Source organism: Phycodurus eques, chromosome 12 (assembly GCF_024500275.1).
Source record: "Phycodurus eques isolate BA_2022a chromosome 12, UOR_Pequ_1.1, whole genome shotgun sequence".
In the NCBI taxonomy this organism is placed as follows: domain Eukaryota; kingdom Metazoa; phylum Chordata; class Actinopteri; order Syngnathiformes; family Syngnathidae; genus Phycodurus; species Phycodurus eques.
In genome coordinates this window covers 858,315-880,619 of record NC_084536.1, presented here as the reverse complement: position 1 = coordinate 880,619, position 22,305 = coordinate 858,315, and the positions used below count along the sequence as shown (strand labels likewise).

General features: G+C 52.2%; 1 protein-coding gene across 1 annotated transcript; it reads right to left on the bottom strand.

Annotated features, from left to right (window-relative positions):
- Nucleotides 1–678: 678 nt before the first annotated feature.
- ndp (norrin cystine knot growth factor NDP) lies at nt 679–21,008 on the bottom strand. The gene is made up of 3 exons (XM_061692417.1): nt 20,907–21,008; nt 7,049–7,447; nt 679–1,439 (listed from the first exon to the last, which is right to left on the bottom strand). The coding sequence occupies exons 2-3, from the start codon at nt 7,241–7,243 to the stop codon at nt 1,215–1,217; spliced, it is 420 nt and encodes a 139-aa protein (XP_061548401.1). The 5' UTR covers nt 7,244–7,447; nt 20,907–21,008; the 3' UTR covers nt 679–1,214.
- Between the last annotated feature and the right edge of the window lie 1,297 nt (nt 21,009–22,305).

Genomic DNA, 22,305 nt, shown 5'->3' with positions numbered 1-22,305 from the left:
TCAACTCAGCCGATATCGTCGTGCCATTCGGTTTCCGTATCCAGTACGTTGCGTGCCTCGTGAGACCAACAAAAGTGGGAAAGTCGGACCGAATGCGAGCGAGTGAATGAGCCTCGCCTCGCCTCGCCTCGCCTCGCCTCGCCTCGCCTCGTCTCGTCTCGCCTCGCCTCGCCTGTCAGTCGGTGCAAGAAGACCAGCGAACACAGAGAAAGAAAAGAAGCCAACTGAGCGTGCAGGCAGCTGTTTGCCGCGGCTTTTCAGAACCGTTTTGCTGTTGTTTTGCGTGTGTCTGAACACTAATTGCATGACAGAGTTGTTCGGGGAGTTCAGATCATCACTCGAGCTTCCATTCGGTGCGTACTCAGGCGTTGTGACGTGTTACTGCTGGATGTGTAGATGCTAGTAGCTACTCTGCTCCTTTTGTCCTCGTTTATATTTTCAGGTTATCGCCGACTCCGTGATTTAGGGTCCAAAACAACATCACATGCAGTTTGTTTTCAGTAAGTTACACGAAAGCCGCGTCGGCGGCCGGCGACGGCTCCCGGGCCACGTTTCCCTCCCGGTCCGCCCCCGGAACGGATGGATGGAATTGAAACATTTCTTGTCTGTTCTAGAAAGACAAGTGACTGATCAAATTGAATCCAGCGTGCACATAATTATGGAGACAATTTTGCGGTTTGACAAAATGTTATTTTAATATTTGTTGTGGGGAGAAAACAACAAATGGGACAAGAGGGACACATTCTATATTCTTCGAAACGGATTAGCAGGAACTCTTCCGAGCGACAGAACACGAGACGCTCGTATAAATCCGGCGTGATATTACGGGAACGTCAGATTCAAATGGACGACATTTAACAAGAGTCCGAACGCGCCGCCCTCACCTTCCGTCTTTCATCCGTCTTCTTCTTTTTATAGTTCACCTGACGTCTTGGCCTCTCTCGGTTTACGGTAGCAGACGAAAGGCCGCCGGCCGTTTGGGTTCGCGCCGCGAAAGCTTGAGCTAGTTTTTTTTTTTTATTATTTTTTTTTTTTTTCATAACGAGGAAACTTGTCTTGTTGTCATGGGGACTAATGGAGAACTTTGGATTCAGTTCAAGTTCCGGTCGGCCCAAAGACAAAGCCGGCCGTCGTGTGAGAGACTTTTCGGGGTCCGGGCGGGAGAGCGAGAAAGCGAGAAAGCGAAGGAACCCCCCCGACGTGCGCCGCCGAGCTTAGCTGCACTCCTGGCAGTTGCAGGCCAGGATGTAGCGGTACGTGGCGGTGACGCGGGCGCCGCCGGCGCAGCGCAGGCGCACGGCCTTGAGTTTGGACGCGTGCGGGCGGCAGCAGGCGCAAGTGCTCTTGAAGGGCCGCTTGAGCACCGAGCTGAAGGAGACGAGCGGGTCGGAGCGGGTCGTCGAGCCGCAGCGGCCCTCGCAGCGCGCCAGCAGCGCCATCTGGGGGCACACAAAAGCAGTTCAGTCGGACGACATTTTCTTCAATGGGAAAATCAACGCCGGTGTCGGATAGCGCCGATACGGTGTGATGGCATTTCACATGCTTCGTATTACTTGGACTGTAAAAGTACGCGCGCTTTCATTTTTCAGGGTCAGGGTGATGGAACTGACTGCCCGGTCCGTTCTCTCAACACGCTGGAGCATTGCGACACAAGTGTGAGGCCGGGAATGCGGATGAGCGCATGCTGGCGTCGCTAAGCGCTCGCAAACGCGGCGACGCCGTCGAGCCTTTGCGGACTCTCGTTTCCCAAACGTTTGTGCGGGCCGCCGCTCGTTGCCGAAGCAGAGAGAGCGGATTTCAGCCGGTGGCAGCTTACGGTCTTTTTCTGGGCGGAGGAACCAGAAATTCCAGGCAATGAGAACGGACGGCGATTCGCCGCGGATTTTCACGGCCCGGTCCTTATTGGCGGGGCGCCACTGCAGTCGAGCGCGTGGGATCAATTTCCACCCGTAGCATCGGCGGCGGGAACGTCTGGCACAGTGTGTGCGGGTTAGTCATCTGGACTGCTGAAAGTCCAAACTAATTCTAGCTTGTCATCCTTGTCAGCCACGTTTTTCGATTGCGTTCAAGCGGATTTCAACATTTCCGAGCCGACTTGAACGCAGCCCGAGAGCCTGAGAAAAAGAAGCGGCTTCTCGGAACAACAAACGGCGATCTCCCAGCTGCGGCCTCGCACCGGATAGCGGCGATTTGTCGCGGGAGATCGGGGTCGTGACACCCGGACGCGCTCATTTACAGTCGCGGCGTCTTCCCGTCACGGTCGAGTGCGCCTGATTACCGCCGTGTCCGTCAGAGACGCATTTCGCTTTGTGGCTCTCGGCATTCCTGTCGCCTCCCTAAACAGACTCCTGTGTCATGTTCGTCTGTCAGCTGCTGGGTGTCGCCACCCGTGTACCCACTTTGACACAGCCCCGTCTGGGACCCACACACACACACGCGCGCGCGCGCACACACACACGCAGACACCGGGCAGGCCTGTTGTCGCCACTTTAAGACCGTTTGTCTTTGGCGGCGGCTGACGCCAGGCCGTCAAACGGCGCCAATTCTTTTCTGGTGCGACACTGCCGCGTGCGCCGCACGCACTGCTCACGCTGGCGTTCCCCGGCCACGTGGAATTGCCGCTACAACAGCGCAAATCCAAAAGTCTATTCAGTCAAATGTCATCAACAGTCTTTGTGTGTCGTACTTATTACAAATGAATTCAAACTTCAGTTGGCTAACTTGCAGACAGTAGGAATGAACAGAAATGCTCATATTCGTTTTTGGGGGTCACATCACATCATTTGTGCAGATCAATGTTGCTAGGCACAATTCATGGGGCACGGTCATTTGTGCCCCAAATCCCCATCAAACTGCCAACGCCGGGCCACGGCACTTTTGCGCTTGCGCTTGCGCTTGCGCTTGCGCTTGCGGTGCGGTGCGCTCCCGCATATTCCAGGCCGAAGCGCGAAGCTCTGCTTTAAGTACGACGGCCTTCTCCAACGGCGTGTGCAATCCGTTAGAGCGAGTGAACACGCAAGTCGGCTCCTGCCATTAGAAATCTTAGTCAAAATCGCTATGTTAGAAAATCACGCGCAACGTGCTCATCCTCAATTTAGCACCCGCTAAAATAAATCAGGGCCTGCCTTCCTATTTCAAATGCTCCACCCTCGCTATCCCGTCTGCCCGTAGCCTCACTCTTCCCCCTCCGCCCCTCTCATTCGTGCACAAATATCACAATACCATCATTCGGCGAATCTTCATTCCTCTGCTTTCCGGCGCATGCCTCCGCCTTTCTTAATCTTCCTCCGCCCGCTCCCTGCTCTCACCGCAGATGTCAGTATCGTCTGCGAGCATCACGGTCCATGGGGATTCCGACACCAATGCGAATAGGAAGGGGCCCGGAGCCGATCCCTGATGCGTCTGCGCTGCTCTTTCGAGGCATGAAACCGTACCGTTGCTCGCAAATACTCCCTTCTGTCCCGAGTCTAGCCTCCACCACTCTTCCCCGTAACTTCGTCGTGCGGCTCGTCCACTTTATTTCTCGATACTCCCCACAGCTCCGCACATCCCCCTTGTTGTTAGGAACGGGCGCCAGCGCACTTTTCCTCCATTCCTCAGGCATCTTCTCACCCGGGGGAATTCTGTTGCACGAGCTCGCCGAACACTCCACGGCCATGCCGCCGCAGGAATGTCGTCAGGACCGACTGCCTTTGACACATGTGCGTAGCCAAATATACACGTGTACAACGGAAGAAAAAGAGCAGCGAGTGTGGCGTTTTTATCGTGTAAAAGTCTCCTCTGAGCCAATTCCCGCCATAGCATTATAGAAAACGGGCGACCCCCGCTTCGGGCCACCTGCTCGACACGCTCACAGACAACAACGTTAAACAAAGACAAAAGACCCGACGCCTGATGGCTCACGCGCGACCGGCACCTGCGCCGGCGTTTCAACAGAAGAGCGGAAAATTGCCACTGACTTTTGCACCACAATTTTCTTACCGGGCCGCCGGTCGGTCGTTCAACCGCTAAACTGCGGGAGACGCCGGCCAAAACCAGGAGACAAAAGACAAGCGTCCACAACGGTCAAAGTCCAGCGACATGGAAACACAAACTCGACCTGAACATCTCAGGCGCCCAATGTGGATTTCACGCCTGCATCCGCGTCTTTTCCGTTTGTCTAGTTCCAAGTATACGTCAAGTGACACGTCGCCGATATGGCTGTGTGTACATTTCTTGAACACGTGAAACTGAACATGAACGAACGACAATGCCAATGCCCGGTGACGGCGAAGCAAACAATCCTACACAGTTATTGCAAACTTGAAATGGTGTTTTTTTTGGTTTTTTTGGTTTTCCTTTTAGCCAGGCCTCGCTCTTCCCTCGCACGTTCAAAGGAGGGTGAGCTCCAGAGCTCCACCTTACTGCACTGGCCACCGTCGGCAGTTATTTCGCTTCATTACGGATCGCTGCGCCGCTAACGTACTGTATCGAAATGGCGTTGCTTACATTTACAGCAAGCGTCATTGACGTTTATTTGTGCATATGGCACCGATTGCGCATTTCGACGGGGCATATCCGATTTGTGCGTTGACGCTGCAGCCGCATTGGGACGGAGAAAAAAAAAGGTGGAGGCGAGGGAGTGCAGGATGTAAAAGATTCCTTTTCAAAAAACAAGACAGGAAGACGCAAACATGTCACGGATAAAGTCCCAAAGACAAGGTTCAGAGTTCCACACGGGGAAACAAAACCCTCACCGCGACTAAACTACCGATAAGGAAGCACTCAGGAAACGTGACAGGTGACGCCCGGGAACGAGACAACAAGGCACACCTGAACAAGACACGCGTGGCTGGAGGGAGCTGATCGGCGGACGCGGCCGACGAGAACAGGCGGAAGCCGAAACCTCATGAGCAGCACGAGACGTGAACATCGACGAGGGGAAAACGTGACACGACGTGAAAAACGCAAAAGCCAATCAAAACGCTCAACGAAAAGACGGATCGCGACGCAGTCCCCGTTTGAAAGAGGCCTGATTCCGATCGCAAGAAATAAGGTTATGTGCGTGTTTTCCCCGTTCACGCGAGCTACCGTGACTCATTGTACCGATTGGAAGCCACAAGAAAAAAAGAATAGGAATTGCATGCGTCACTTGAATCACGTCGCGTCAATCCAGCCAACCGGTCCCATCGAGTCAACGTTACTCGTCTTTTCGATCGGGGAGGAAGATGTCGGTGAACATTTTCAATGAATGGGAACGGATGGAACCAAACAGCGCCGGCTAAGCCTCCACCGACTTGCAGCCTCTCGAGCGTTCCGAGCGTTTGCGCGAATGTCTCCGACTGAAAGACATCCAGGAAAGACAATCGGGCCCCTTTTGCCGCAATTTTGCCCCTCCCTGACCAAGGACGCCAAACGAATCTTACGTCTTCTCAGATTCTCCTTAGCGCCGAGGTGTGTTAAGTAAGAGCGGCAATAGGGTCAGAAATGGCCGACGATCTTCAATGTGGAATGTTCATGTGTGCGGGGGAAGCCGACGGCGTGAAGCGTAAGGTAGCCAATCGGAAGCGACCTTACTGACAAACAGGAAAGTGGCCGTAAATAAAAAGAGACGTCATTTCTTTGACAAATTAGATCACATTGGGTTCTCCAGACAGCAAGACGTACTTTCCGAAGCAAGTTTCTTTTTGATAACGTCGCCGTTCTGCAAGCCTTCCCGAAAGCGTCTGCTCATCTTCGTCTTTCTGAGGGAGGCGGCAGATCGTTGCCGAAATCGGCAGTGGGGCAGAATCTTTGCGCGCGTGTCTTCAGATGATCGGAGTGTACCACACCCAATGCCGCCGAGACTGTTAAATGCCTGGCTTGTTGTTTTGTTTAACTTCATGTATAGGGTAAGTCACAGATTACAAAAAAATAATCATCCTAATAATGATTCAAAAAATCGAAAATTTGAAAACTCCCGTCCCGCTTACAAAGGGCGAGAATTGAGCTGATCCCGTGTCGGTCCCGAGGCAGACCGCGATTCACACTCTCATTCGCGATTTGTGCCATGTTTAAAGCCGGCGATTTCGTTTAGTTGGCTTTTACAAAGTTAAATGCGGAAGTTTTAAAGTTACGCATCCAAAGTTAGCGAACGCAATCCCCTCTGAAAACCCCTGAAGAAACGAGACCACGGGCAATAATGTGTGGCTTATTCCCCCGGTCTCATCCAAATGTTCAATCCTCTATTGTGTGTATTTCGTCGGGAACTTAGTCACGAGAGTAATGTGCGTCTCCCGTTCACGGTCGACGTACACTTCGTTATCGGGCTTATTCAGCCGTGTTTTGCGACTCACGAATGAACGTGACGAGCTCGCGCACGTCCCCCGCTTTCGAAAAGACGGAACGTTCGGCGAGATTTCAAGGGGTTTTTGGACAGGTAACGTGACACAATGTTTGTCTGTTTGTAATTCAATAGCGGTGAACGGGAATGAATGCTGGACTTTGGGAAGAAGGCAGAGCACCCCAGAAAAGAACAGACGCAAGGACGGAATCCAATTTGAGACTTTTGTGCCGGGAGTCGAGCAAGCGACCGCTCCATTTACCGTTGGTCGCGAGCTACAAACGACTTTCCAGACTGTCCGGAAGATTTTGCCGTGACTGACGAAAGGTTCTGTTTCAGCTTAGGGAGGTGCATTTGGGAAGGCCAAAGACAAAATCTCAGCCAACAAAAGTTTTGATCAGATCTGCCCTCTGTTCGACCCCTTTCGCTCTTGAACGCCTCGGAAAAATGCGCCTTCGCACGTTTGCTGTCTGCGAACAGACAAATGGAGTAACAAACCAAAACCGTACAAAACACAACCCCCGTATGTTTGATAAAAATGTGGGAGAAATTCAGTGACCCTCGGTTGGGTTGGCGGGAGCTGCCGTCGGCTCTTTGTGCCTACGAAACGCTCGGAACAAAATGTTTTCCAAAGTGGACTGATTCTGTTGTCGGAAGCAACTTTCGCCCCAAAAAAGGAGCAGGTGAGCGCAACGCAGAGTCTCAACTTACAAGGGTGGAGTTTTGACTCATTTTCCTCAGTCTTACCTTGGCGTTGCACTTATAAATGGGGTGGCCGATTGTCTCGACAAAGTGATGCCTCGTGCAGCGCCGAGGGTCCGAGTCGCTCACGCGCGAGGGGTGTCCGTCGTCGCCGGCGGACTGCGCCGGGCCCAGCGGGGGGCAGCACATCAGGACCAGCAGGAGGCCGAAGGGCGGGACCGCAGCGATTGAAGGTTTCATGGTCGGACCGCCCTCGGGCCCGCCCGGGACGCTTACGGAGAGTTTTCTGCACGGCGACTTCAGGGCGTCATCAATGACTGATCTCACTCGTTGCTCACTTCTTGTACGGCGGAGCTTCAAATCCAGTGCGCTGTCGAGCCAAACTGGGAACGAGGTTGGATTCGTAGGGCCTCTCCATCTCCTGGCATCCTTATTCACAACAGTCTGGTTGGAGGCAAAGACATCAAATCATTCAAATACAATCAACCGTCAGAAGCTGAATTTGACCTGGAAATTCTAGAAAAGTCCAACAAAACTCTACAGCCGGAACGAAAAGAGCAGATAGGACAAGACGACTGACACCGAGGTGTTCGTTGCCCCTTCTGCCCGCTCCACGAAGTCGGGATCTGTCCGTTTGTTTTCTTTTTCCGGATCGCTCGTCTGTAGAAACGGCACAGATGCGAACCGAGTCGGGCGAACCGAGTCGAGGTGGAAAAGCTGACGCGCGCTTCGACCGCCCTCTCGATTTCTTAGACGTCACAGCGGACGCCGCCGGTGTCGTCCTTGAATGATCTGATCGGGGGAAGCCGCGCCGCTGCGCGAAAACACACGCAGTTGTCGCCGGGTAAATGTCGATTCCGCGGGATCTGTGCACGAAAGCGGCTACTAAGTGCTCGTTAAATGACGGTCGATCGCGAATGTATTCGCCGGACACTTTTGCACAGGACCCGGTGCGGCGGGACACAGCGGCCCACTCTCACGTCATCAGATGTCAAACTGTCAGACAGCGACACTCTGGCGCCACCTCCCCGGCATTCCCTTTCTCACGACCGCTTCGGCACCTCCGGCGCTTGTCGACGTGACGGACGGCACTTTGTCTTGGGCCCGACTGCCAGCAACATTAACATTCACTTTGTACACGACGACCCTCACTACCGAGCAGCACAGTTTGTTCGGTGCGCGACTACTGGACTACGCGTGAACTCGGCGACGCACGGCGAAACGGTGCTTATTTATTATGGCGGAGAAACTTTAGCCATGCGCAAACAGCCCGCGGCCGGGCCCTTTCCTCTCTGCAGGAAGGACTTTTTCGTTAAAACACCAACACCTCCCTCTCACGACTGCAATAAACCTCCACCGGGTCCGGCAGCATGTTTCCACACGTATTTATGGAGGGTCTTTTTTCCAAGCTCACAGTTTTACTGTCCTCCAGACAATAGCGTTCAGAGCTGCAGTTAGTTCAGCTGAGGCCTCTGCGCTAATAGGAAATGTGTTGCGAATTAGGGAGTGGGCTGCATCTACGCTATGTCTTTGCATCAAGGGGGCTAAAAGGAGGCCACTTCAAACTCTCGAGGCTTTATGTTGATGCTTCCGATTCATCTGAATTTATAATCTACTCTCATTTATAATCGACTGGTTAACACATCTGCCTCGCAGTTCTGGGGACCGGGGTTCGAATCCCGGCCCCGCCTGTGTGGAGTTTGCGTCTTCTCCCCGTGCCCGCGTGGGTTTTGTCCGGGCTTTCCGGTTTCCTCCCGCATCCCAAAAACACGCGTGCTAGGTTGATTGAAGACTCTAAATTGTCCGTAGGCGTGAACCCGAGTGTGAATAGTTGTTTGTTTCTATGTGCCCTGCGATTGGCTGGCGACCTGGATGGATGGATGGATGGATGGATGGATGGATGTTTCCCATAGGAAATGATGGACATTGAATCTGTTTGTTCCGAGGTAAAACTGTGCCCCCACCCCCACTTCCGACAAGATAATGACCCTAAGCACACAGCTAAAATAACGAAGGAGTGGCTTCAGAACAACTCCGTGACTGTTGTTGAACGGCCCGGCCAGAGCCCTGACTCAAACCCAATTGAGCATCTCCGGAGAGACCCGGAAATGGCTGTCCACCGACGTTCGCCGTCCAACTTGACAGAACTGGAGAGGATCTGCGAGGAGGAATGGAAGAGGACCTCCAAATCCAGGTGGGAAAAACGTGTTCCATCGTTCCCAAAAAGACTCGTGGCTGTTCGAGCTCAAAAGGTGCTTCCACCAAATACTCAGCAAAGGGTCGGTATTTCAGTTTCTTTTTTAATAAATCTGAAAAAATGTCAACAATTCAGTTTTTGTCTGTCAGTACGGGGTGCTGTGTGTACATTCACGAGAAAGAAAATGAACTGACATGATTTTAGCAAAGGGCTGCAATATAAAAAAGAGCGAACATTTTAAGGGGGTCTGAATACTTACCATAGCCACTGTACATGCCAACTCCGGTTAATAGCGAAGCAGAAAAACAATGAATTACCGACAGTGCTTTGGAGAAGTGTCCCTTTCCAAAAACGTCTCCAGTGTCCATTTTGTTATTCAGTTGGACTCAGACTCGCCCTCGAATTGCCCATTGGCTATTCGTATTGACAGTAACGAATGACCTCTGAATCAGTATCGAATTGTTACTTCTTGTACCATTCCGAAACAACAGCCCAACAAAAGAAAACTCCAATTTGACGCAAAAACGTTGTTCTTTTGAGTTTCAAACGGCTTACTTTAAGGGTTGACCAGGATCCCTTGCCGGGTTTCGCACCCGTCGGAGCGGCCGCTTGGCTACCGAGCCCACCTTGGCGATGGCTACTTGTCACCTCGGGTCGGTCGGCCGCCCCTCCTTTCATGGAGATCTCTCCGGCGGCGCTTTAACGCGTACAGCCGCAGAAACTAAGCGCAGGAAGTCCCAATGGCGTCGGCCAGACGCAAAGGCTCGACCTTGTGAAATATTTTCTATTTTCAAATGCAGCTCTTGTCGCAATGAAGTAGTTTGTTGTGATTCGAATGCGAAAAGTCAGATTTTGCATTTGTTTTTTTCCGGCGGACTCAAGTGCCAATTCAGGTCACCGCCTACTCGTGCATCGGCCGACTTATTACGTTTGAATTATTGTCAGCACAAAGGCGTATCACAGCGACAACGAAGGGCGGGGGAAAACACTATGAGATAAAAGTCACAATTTTATCCTCATCAAATTCTTTTTCCAGAGAAAAAAATCCCAATCACATGAGAAGAATGATTTCAATAAATGATCTTGCCCGATGATGGCACAGAAAGGAGCCTTTTCCCCCATTAATGATGCAACCTTTCCCCAAATATAAGAGCAAAAATTCTCCGAGTAGAATGATTTCCCCCCTTTTTCAGCGTGGTCCGAACACACCCTTCACACGGGTGTGTGTAATAATGCGCTTCCCTCGTGGCAATCATTTCCATTTCAGGGTCTGCCGTTGGCAATCGTTCTCCGCCGCCCGACCCACCGAGGTTGTTGCTCTTAAGGGACCTTAAAAATACCATCGCGCCGCATAATCAAGTTTATGCGTCCTTTGTTTGGCTGTGCGAATGTACTCCTACTCAACGTATCGTGTTCTACGGACTTGGACAATTTGAGAGTTCGGCACCTGAATGGCGAAGCATATCGCTCCACTTTTTGATGTACGCTCCCCGCGGTGAAGTCATTGATTCCAGCGAGTTCACATGAAACCGTAATAACGCCTCGTTGCCCAAATCTTCCAAGCCGAACTCTGTTTTCAACTTGAGCCATCCGCTCGAGGGAGAACGGAATCGTCGTGCGGTCTGTTCAACGGAACGCTTTGAGGGATGTTTGAACCCGAGCCGCAAGGTAGATTACGGCCGACGCCGACCGGCGCTAACCCTCTACGCGAAACCCGAAACCAAAACTCTGCTCTCCCTGATAGCCTCGCGAGCGTTTTTAGGGCATCGAACTCAAGGGTCATTCAGGTAGCTACTGTGTCTGTGATGATCTTTGTACTTGTCAAGTTTTCAATGTAATTACAGCCAGGTCGAAACGAGCAAAATAACAATGACGCGTGGCGCGTTAAGATAGCCGTTCGCCACTTCTGTGGTTCAGATGGACTCAAACGCACGACACCAGTCACGGAAGATCCGAATCGTAGTCACGTGTTCGTGGAAAAACCAAAATACAGTATCTGGCTGAGAGTCGACAGGAATCGGGAAAAAAAACAGGACGTAGAAATCGACCAAAACGAAAGCGACGACGGAAGCGTCACTTCTGCTCCGTCATCCGCGATGCTGCCGATGATCTCCAATTATCAGCAATCCCGAAACACCGGCTAACGTTAAGCAGACGTATGCGCGGCTGTCAAGTGTCCCGTTTCGGCCGGGACGGTACCGTATTTTACCCGGCTGTCCCGGATTAGCATCGTCCCGGAAATCTCCCGTATTATAATTCGAGCAAAAAAAGTTCCTCTGCCGCTCCAAACTGGAGGAGCCCGGTGGCAGTTCTCGCGAGGTTAGTGCCGACAGCGGGGACAAACTCGGAAAACAAACGGGAGATGGATGGACGCGATGAAGAAAGCCTTCCTGCCCCAAAAAACGAAGAGGCCCTGGAAATATTTAGAAAACAATAAGAATGATTTGAAGATGGGGCACAGTCCCGCATTTTGTACCATTTGTAAGCAGGATTTCAGTGTCTCGCACGGGGGGGGGCGGAACGACGTCAGCCGGCGCGAAAAAGGCACCGAGCACCGAGAACCGAGCACCTGCGCTGGCCGGCGGCGCAGGAACATTCCCGGGCGATGTCAGCGTTTGTGCAAACCGGCTCAGAAAGGCGCAGGTTACAATGGCAAAAACAACATTTGTGTGACGTTCACATTGTTCTTTTTGCAGCGTAGATGAGCCTTCAGCCTCGGGAGGGAATGCGTGGAAATGTCCTGCTGCGCTTCAATTGACCCCCCGCCCGCCGTGCGCGCCCTACGACCTTTCGGTTCTCATTAAGACGACAGACGACAGCTTCATTACGAGCGGACACAAGTGGCAACCGAGCGCCCCTCGACACCCGCTGACCTCGGCTTGTCTGTTGACCGCCGGGTGGGACTGAGCTCAGCTTGATGGAGCAGATTTTGAAATGCGCAGTTTGCATGCCAATCGAAAGTGAATCAAAAGTGGTAAACTGCTCAAATTCTTCACGTTCAAACTGCCTCAATAATTTATACTCATACATCGACGACATTAATGACTCGATTTTCGTCTGTAAAGTTTTCCGGTTAATTCCTACGACAACGACATATGCCGCCGTAGTCCCGCTCGCTCACCTACGCGAAAGCGGTAGTAAAGTCGTAATTACCGTAAATATTGGCATGAAAAACACTCGGAGGCCATCAATCTAAAACAGTCAAATAAAATACAAAGTGGTAAAACAGGACAACACGATAATAGAGACAATACAACACGGTGGGAACTGCGGGAACGACGCGTGGCGCCTCGGCCGGCTTCCGACCCGGTACGGTACGTAGTTAGCGTGACGTTCAATTCTGGACATGCGCCCCTCGCGCCCGTTTGCGTGGAAAGCACGCGTCGCCGTCCTCCTCCGCGCGGACATCGCCGCGCACCTAATGCGCAAATTCACAACCGTCACATTTCGGCGAGAGTTCCGGCTGACGGGCAGTTTGTCAGATCGCCGCGTGAAAGGGTTACGAGTCCGAGCTACGGGAATCAATCGACACTTTTATCAAATTCTTCTGACGTTCTGACTTCTTATTTCCTCAAATATGACGCAAAGTTGTCACTGTTTATGCTAACGATATGTTCCAATTGTCTTGATGACAATGGCTCACAGTTTCTGGCTCGCGCCAATGTGTTCTTATTTTGAAAGCGTGAAACATCCCTCAGTACATATGCTCCAGAAAGTACAGTAGCTCGAAATCCCTCTCGACCGGTTTATACGATGAGCGTAGATCGGCGGTTTCCGGTTTTTCGTTTCTATCTTTGAGGGCCGAAGCTGAGGAGCAGCTTTCCCCTCGCCGTCTTTTCGCACTCCCGCCCCGGACTCGGATTTACGGGGGCCGGCTGTTCCCGAACGGCGGCCGGACCCTCCCCGTACTCGGTACTTGCTTTTGTGGGAACACGGTCACCTTTGCTTCTTTCTGTCGTCGTTCATTCAAAAAAGTGCCAGGTTGGCAGCAGAACAATAAGTCTTTGTTTGTGTGAAATTCTCAGCTCCATTCAGGTAAACAAATGTACTCGAGGCGACGCAGTAACATTCAAGGTAAAAGAAAACTAGCAGAGGAAGGAAAACGCTCACAACACCGCCAAGTGCAAAGAGCGTCGGGAGACAAAGGAGCTTTGGGTTGTGCGGCGCCACGTTTGTCGCGTGTCCCGCAGCGCTCTGCTGTTCGAGCCTCGTTGTCAAAAGGATTTTGTTCCAGAATCCCGTTGGAGAACGGACGGGGGAAACATCTCAATTACCGAATCAATCGCGTCGCGTCGCTTCGGCTGATCTGGATGGAATGTTGCCGCCTAATTCAGATGGCCTCGACTTTGCATCCTGTGACTAAAACACAAAGAACGACACGGAGAAGTCTGCTGCCTTTCTCAGCGATCTGAACGAACAAAACTCCGCATGCAAATTGGTGTGTTGAAACGTCGCTATGTCATCCATGTCATTCGCCTGGTATCCGATTTGCCATTTTGCCCCAGGTGAAAAAAAAGCTGTACTTGTCTTTTCGGAATGTCGAGATTGGCAGCAAGGCCCCCGAAAGCCCTTTGTGGAAATCACACCGCAAACAATCGGTCGTCCCAAATGCATCGCATCCTCAGAGAAATGATTGCGCTTCTTCCTTTCTGCCAATTCACTCTAACGTAGCCAAGACGCAATAGACTTCCATATTTATAGTTCACATTTATTGTTTATATCATTTCACGCAAACTGTTCTCTGTGGAGATCGGCATGCAGAACTAGCGCGACATTGTCCGTCTGTCATAAAAATACCAAAAGCGAGGCTCGAGACTAGCAGATTAGGGGATTCGCAGTCTCTCGTGGACAAATCCAAAACTTGTCAGCCATCTTGTTTGTTTACATTCAAATGAAACATTTTGAGGTTGGACCCTCAAATTCCCAAGCGGGCTGTCAGGAAATCACTTATCCATCCATTTTCCGTCGCGCTTCTCCTCACGCGGGTCGCGGGCGCGCCGACTCTGGTCGCCAGCCGATCGCAGGGCACACGTAAACAAACAACCATTCGCTCTCACGTTTACGCCTACGCTCTTCTTCTCCAATCGACCTGGCACGCATGTTTTTGGGATGCAGGAGGAAACCGGAGTTTCTCCATTCGCTCTTTAACGGACTCCTCTGGTACCGCCGAACTAATTTGGAACCGAAGGCCGGAGGGCCGCAGGTTAAACGACACGAAACGTAAGTCAAACCGAAAATGAGCATTTGCCAATTCCGCTCGATTTCCTTTCGAGAACAACTTGGCCAAACGGCGGCCTCTATTATTAAGACGCCGCGGGAGAGCTAAACCGCAAAGCCGCGAGACGATCCGTCCCAAGTTCTGAGAAGTCGTTTCAAACCAAGGCGAGCAGATACGATGACGTCTCCGCGGGGAGGCCGCGGCGGGAAAGACGCCACGCAGCCGGCCGCTAATCGCCGCTACTGGAATGCAGCGCGCTGCATTTGCTTGTTTGGATTTCTCTTTTTGCCAGCCTTACATCAACCTATTTTCAACGGAACTTTGAATCCTAACCTTACCGTCAGCGAGTTTCGCGAACACGATCATGCTACAAACACAAAAATCCACGAACAGTCGAAGGAGCAACCTGGTCGTGTATATACAGTGGCGAACAAATTGATTTGAGCACGGAGACGAAGATTTCTCAGAGAGCGTCCGGTATCATGACGTGCTTTCGTCGACCGTCTTCGACCTGTCGGAAATCGATCGAGCGTTTGTTGTTCAGGGAGGCTAATTTCAGCGGCGGGTGTTGGCTGGGGTAGTAGAAGTCGCCTTTTTATTTCTTTTTAATACATCACAATTACACGTTTAAGCATCAACACTGCTTGCTTGCTTTCTGTCTAATAACGTCACACAACCTTTTCGCAAATAAAAATAGGAGTAGCCGTCATGATCATTAGCATTCCAAAATATCTTTGAAAACAGTTCGTCGGTTTGCTAGCGCGACATCTTCTGCGGTAGTTTTTATTCTTTCGTTCGCATTATGTCAAGAAGGTTACGACAGACCCATGTGCCGAATGACAACATTTCCGTATTGACTCGCTACAAATACGGTGGCCCTTAAGGGTAACGCTACACGTGCACGGATAAGGAAAGCGTCGATGTCACCGCCACTGTGCTCGTTTCCAAAGGCGTAACATCCGCCATTTTGCCGTCTGTGTAGTTCGAGGGCCGGAGCAGCAGGCGGCGCCACCGGACAAGCCCCGCACGCAAGTTGCGGCGATCGACGCAAAAGCGGGTGGGCGTGTCCATCATAACAGGACCGAAATTGAGCAGATTCCAGGGCTCGCGCTGTTAACAACTCCAACCGGGGAATTTGCCTGATCGAGCCCCGATCGGAACCCGACAGGTGGAGGATTTGAACCGACGTCGCGGTGGTCATGCGATGCGGTAGAGTCCTTGATGCCCGCCCGTCTCGGTTCCGGAAAGTCAGAGCCTCAACGGAAAGGCCGGGCGCATCCTTGTACTCGGCTGCCGGCCCGCCGGTCCCCGTGACGGTCCGAGCGCCCGCGCCATCCCGTCGGCATCCCGGCAATGCGGAGGCCCGCGCGGCAAACACAACTTACTTTTGGACGTGCAGCTTTGCCAATGTGACAACATAAAAGCCGTACGTTAAGTGGGCCGCCGATATTTATACGCGCGTCCCGCTGTGTGGAACCGATCCACGCGCTCGCCGCCAACTTCTCTTGTACACGACACGCGGCTGCAACAGCGTGCGTGTACGGAGGGGGACGTCACGGTGACACATTTAGACGCATAATGTCAGTGTTTCACTCGCGTCTCTTTATGAAGCCTTTTTTTTAGCCTTTGGACAGAGCGCAGACGCCTAATTCCTCTTGTGTTCTATCAATCATCTGCGCTATTAATAGCCTCGTCTGTGGCGACGTCGCACAGTCCAAATACACGAGCGCACATCCGGCGCTTTGAGGCCGATTCCTCCGATTTCATTTGAATCTCTTGAGGCGGCTTACTGGGCTGCTCGCCGTCAAGCGCACTAAAACCAATTTTGGTCGTGGTTTGTGTTTTTGTTTGACTCGGCTTTGGATTCCACTTGGTTTTCGTTGTTGTTGTTTTTGCCGCGTCCCGTGTTCGTGTCTCGTCTGCTCATTTGGTTTTCGTCTCCACGTGTCCTCGTCAGCCCTCGACCTCGCGTCAACCAACGGGCTAACTCCAGCCGCTCGCGTCTTGTCCGGGTGTGCCTCGTTGTCTTGTCTTGGTTTGTGCAGACTGTTGGATCTTTGTTGCTGTCGTAGTTATCTTGTTGTGTTGTTTTTTTGTTCCTTTGACCCTTGCTTTTTGGACTTTGTTCATATCGAATTTGTGATAACTCCATGTGCCCTTTTTGCCTTCTTGTTTTTGAAAATAAATATTTGATTTTGATATTCGTGCACTCCCCCCATTTGGGTCCGCCCTTCGCCGCCACGATGACATCAACGTTGCCAATTTTCAGTAAATACCGTAACACCGCTTATCAGCAAAAGAAGAACGGGGTCCCCTTGTGGGCCTCGAGACGAGAAAGCGGCGGAAACGACGAACCCTTTCCGACTGCGCTCGGTCGCTGTTGGCGGCGAACTTGCAGGCTGCCGCTACCGAGCCTAACCCGGACGGCCGAAACGTACTCGGGGATAATCGAAGGCACTTTCGATGTTGCCAGGTGCGCGCTGACGGCCATTTGTGATTGGCTAATCCTTAACGAGTTGCAGGAGGGTGTGCACACTTGCGCAGCCACACTTTCTCACTTGTTTCAATTGACTTGTACACAGGAAAGGAAAGGAAAGGAAAACGTATTTCCTTTCTTTACGCGAGTCGACGTTTCATATCGACACAAATAATGAAATTATAATCGAGATTGAGACATCAAACGCATTTTGGCAATTACCAATGCCATTTCACAAACGGTTCGAGTTCTCCTCCTCGAGGATGAATTTTCCCAGGAGATTTGGAAGTTCAAAATATCATCTCAGAATAGTCAACCGTAAAACCATAACAGATTGCGCTAAACATTTGGAGATGGGAAGCGACGTTTCACAGGGATGTTTTGTCGACGCCACGAGGGACCGTACTCCGGCCTGTCGTCGGTTCCTACGTGCGATGACGACGGAGATCTGCGGAGAACCCCGAGCTTTCTGTTGCTAGCAGACATGATGCCAGCGCGCAGTCTCCTTGTTTCGTGTTGTCCATTTCCGCCGTTTTTGGACTTAAACTGTCCAACCTCTCAATAAAAGCGGGGGGGGGGGGGGGTCATGAAGGTAAGACATTCACATCAATGTCCAAGCGGGAAGCGCTCTTGACTTATTGATTGTATTTGCTGTTTTTCCCGTCGTCGGTGTTTTACGGGCTGAGGCTCAGACGACTCGCCATTTGTCGGACAGCAGCTATTGCTGACGGGCGAAGCGGGCGTTACTTCACACCCCGACACGTCCGCGACGGCTCCGACGCTGCCTTTAAAGGCGGGAAATCGACGGCTCGACATTCCCACGTCTGCCTTCTTTCCCAAGGACGCGGTCGCCGCGCCGCACGATTTGTTCCCTCCGCTGACGTCATGATGTTCATTTGGCTCCCCTCCTCCTCCCTCCATTGTTTGACCAGCTTTTAATAAACTAAAGGGCAGATTCCGGACTGGAATGAGGCAGAGGGGGGGGATGGGGATAGACCTGTCCTACACGCGCACGGTTTGGCATGTGGAGTGCCAAGCTCTTCGACTGTCCACTGACGCCAGAACACGCACACACACACAAATGTAGCGGCCCTCCCCGCACGCTAGCCTCCTAAAAGCTAAGCTCCTCACTAAATATAACGTCCGCCGAAGACAAACAACAGGCATCCCTGCGAGCGAAGCAAGCGTCTGTTAGCTTTGCACTTTTCTCCCAACCGCTGCCGAGTCCAAACATGACGCAGATGCTGTTTTTTGGACGGCGCCCTTAACCTGTACAGTGTCTTCGACGACCTTTTAAAAGTGCTCGCCAAATAACGTAGCGTTATTCCAATGTATCGTCCGTCCTCGTGCCGATGAAGTGTTTTTGTCGTCGGTGTTCGCGGGCCAAGTAAGTCGCCATTTTGAGCGCCGCGCGTCATTTCGGGAAAATGAAGCCGCCAAAGCCAAATTCACGCAAGACGATGACATTTGGTGAGCAGGTCTACAAACGACGAAAGAAAGGATTCTAGCACGCCGCTTTCTTCAGTTTCTTGTTCATTTTTAATGGCCGGTACAAATTTTAAAAATCAAGTTTCATGAAAGATGTTCTCTGAATCTCGGCTTGTAACGGTACCTCCTCGCTTTTTCTCTCCCACGTGACGCAGTAGCATTTACAACGACGAGCTTCAGCCGGAGCCCGAAGCCGGACGGAGGCTCCCTTCGGCCCGCGGCCAGCAAAAAGGCTTCGCGCGCCGCGCATCGGTGCTCTGTAAAGCTTGTTTTTGTGTCGTCGTCGTTGTTTTTTTCAAGATTGCAGTTCTTGCGGGGCATCGCTTAGTGAGACCTTGTGAACAATGCCGTGGAATACAAAATATTCATTTTCGGCCCCACAAACATGAGCGTATATAGGAACAGATTTTGTTTCTATGCGTGTTGGCATTCCTGCCACATGCAAACGGAGTTTTGCATTTTGCTTTTTTCTCATTTGTATGTATTTCTTCATGAGAATTTTGAGTATCCATCCATCCATCCATTTTCTGAGCCGCTTCTCCTCACGGGGGTCGCGGGCGTGCCGGAGCCTATCCCGGCTGTCGTCGGGCAGGAGGCGGGGCACGCCCCGAACCGGTTGCCGGCCAATCGCAGGGCACATACGAACAAACAACCGTTCGCACTCACAGTCACGCCTACGGCCAATTTAGAGTCTCCAATTCATGCGTGTTTTTGGGATGCGGGAGGAAACCGGAGTGCCCGGAGAAAAGCCACGCGGGCACGGGGAGAACACGCAAACTCCACACGGGCGGGGCCGGGGATCGAACCCGGGTCCTCACGACTGTGAGGCTGACGCTCTAACCGGTCGGCCACCGACCGTGCCGCAATTTTGAGTATTTGATGTGCTATTGTCGTTGTTGTTGTTTCTTTCCCAGCAATTCCTTATTTCTTGATTGCAATGAGCTCGGAAAACCCTTTTGGGCGCGCCCCATTGGTCATTTTGGGACATCGATTGATGTCGTTTACCCGTCCCTATCCGAGAGCATTTCGGTCTCTCGATTTCATCGAGATTGCTTTGTTTCCCCCCCTCATCTCCTCGGTGGTCCCCGGCACAAGTCGATCCTTAACGGGACGTTCCCCGCGAGCTACGCCCCCGGCGCTTACGCTCGCCGCCGGGCCCGATTCGAGGGTCCGACGCGCCCCCCGGGTCCCGGCGAACGCCTTCGTGAGCACCGCGCGTCACGTCCACATAATCGCAACCTCTCGCGCCGCACGCGGGTCCGGAGCTGACCGACGGAAGCCGTGCGTCTCCCCCATAAATTCAGAGGTGGAACGGCGAACCTGTGCGACGCCGCTCGATGGCGCCCCCCCCCCCGGTATAATGTGAAGGAGAATGCCGCCCCTGACCGTAACGCCCTCGCGTGTGGGAAAGGAGAACGTTCCAGCCGTGCGGGACGTTCCGCTCTCCACCGCCTCAATGAAAGGACTTCATTGTGACGCATTTTTGGCCTAACATTTGCGATAAGATGAAAAATGTGGAGATGCGTGCCGATGAAACGCATTTTTCATCTTCTCGCAAATGTGAAAGAAACTTCTTGGGCAACAAAAACAACTTCCGTCCCTTCTCAGTCGCGCGTCTCCCGTTTGGGGTCGCGGGGTCGCGGGGCGCCGGAGCCTAACCCGGCCGACTTCGGGCGCGAGGCGGACTGCGTCCTGAACAGAAGTGATTGTCTTCTTGTTCTGAACATGAAGAAAAACTCGCATGCTCACCGACGACGCATACGCTCGTATGTCGTACGTGCGATGACACGTACGTCCGTTCGGATTTTGTTCAAGAACAAGTCTTCATATCAGAGGCGGCAAAAGTACTCACGCTCGCTACGTCAGTACACCTACAAACATACGGAGGTCAAAAGCACTCTGGGGAAAGCAGAAGTACCGAGTCAACTCCTTAACTAAAAAAAAAGGACATAGTTGGAGTCGTGCCTGAGTGCAAAAGTCAAAATGTTTTTCGTACCCCGAATTATATACGATAACTGTTTGGATAACTTCTCAGCCCACAAAATAGTTTCTCTGCTTTGTTAACTTGCTGCGTGGTGCTCGCACAAATAAAGTGTTTTTTCAAACGAGACGGACAATTTTGGAAATGCAGAATCTGCTTTTAAGGCCGACACGTTCGCCACCTACACTGTCACTCGCGTCACCCGTCACGTCAGACTATCGTCTTAAGTACGGCCGCGGAGGGGGAATATCTTTCTTCTCCCGATGCCGTTGCCTCATTTCTCCTCGCCGCTGCTCTTCCTGTTTTGTTTTTGAACCTTCAAAGTGGTCCAGATCTCAAGCAAGCCCGGCTGATTTCCCTCGTCTACCTCTTTGGCGTTGCGGCGGTGCAAAGAAAATCCTTTTTAACAAAGGAAGGACACGTATCTCTTTTCAAATGTAGGCAGTCATCCCCAAATACTCCCCGAGAGTCCCCAAACATTTGGACTGCGTTAGCTCCCGCCGCTGGCGCGAAATGCGGACCCGCACACACGGCCGCTCTTACCTTCACATGAGGCCCGCTGGCCGCGCCGGCGGTCCGAGTCTTCTCGTTGCCGCTCGCGGCTCCTCTCGACGTGTGCGCCTCCCCGCTCGGCTCTCTCACCTCCTCGCTCTGTCCGCCGCCCACGGGTCATTCCCAAAAGAAGGCAAAGCGTCAGTGGAGGAGGATGCTGCTCCTGCCTGCCACATGTGGACGTGACATGGCAAATCACACGCCTCCCTCCCTCTCTCTCTCTCTTTGACACAGCAGCTGATGCTCTCTCGGTCACAAGCTTCCCGCGGTGGCAAATGGTGATTCCAAGCCATCAGGAGCGAGAGAGAGAGAGAGAGAGAGAGAGAGAGCACCAAAAGCCAAGCGTTTTGTTTTTTTTTTAAACGAGGTCAGGGTTCTAAAAGTGTTTGGTTGGTTTCGAAACAACTGCTCCTCGGTGGTCTTACTGCAGCAGCCGGCCGGGAGCGGGTGAAGGGCGGCGTGAGGAGCGGGAATTTCAAGACCTCACGGATGAGAATCTCCAGGCTCGGAACCCTCCACCCGGAAACTACAGCCCGAGGGGTCAACTTTGTGGAGATTTCATTTTAGGAGCACGTGTAAACGATCATGCTCGGCGGACACGACATCAGGTACGCCTGCAAAGTCTAAATGAGAACCAAAACAAGATCTGGATCCAAAAGTTTTCGGTCGAAGCGGCTCCTCTCCTTCCCTTTAAATGCGGCGCGACGACCTTCTCCGCGGGGACGTCTCCGTGCGCAACGGGACGACGCGGAATGGCGGCGAGCCGTGTGTGAGCGGACCTCTGTCGCCGTGGCAACAGACAACGTGACACGGTCCCCTTGTTAAATGCAGAACGAGCCGCTGATAAGCAACGAGGTTTGTCAGCAAACCTCGTGCATCGGTCTGCTTGTACTCCGATCCAATTCACCAAAAATGAGTGAGCCCGGCGGTCTACCTCGCGGCGGAATTTCGACGTGGTCTGAGGCCGACTTTCTGACGCCAAATTGTCACTCTGTTGGGCGCATGTCCGCGAAAAACCAAAACTGATTTGCTTTCTTCTAAATCATTTACAAACAGTCTCTTGATTGAAAATGAAACTATCAATTTCCAAAGAATTCCTGAAATTCCCGTTTCCAACTCTTCAGAACACATTTCAATCCTAACGATACACGATAGGCTTCGGAGTCCACGATGTTGTGGCGGGGATTCCCGAATTTTAGAAATACGCTCGAGCGGCCACGGTCGCAAAGTCGGCGGAGATGACCGCGTACCTAACGAAGCCTACGCGGAGCGCATACGACGACGTGCGAATGCGATGACCTCATCTGTGATCCTCACGTGGCGTCCGTGTGACGCGAGACGCCCTGAAATAAAAATGAGACAAAAGGTGAGAAATGCTCATCACGAAGGA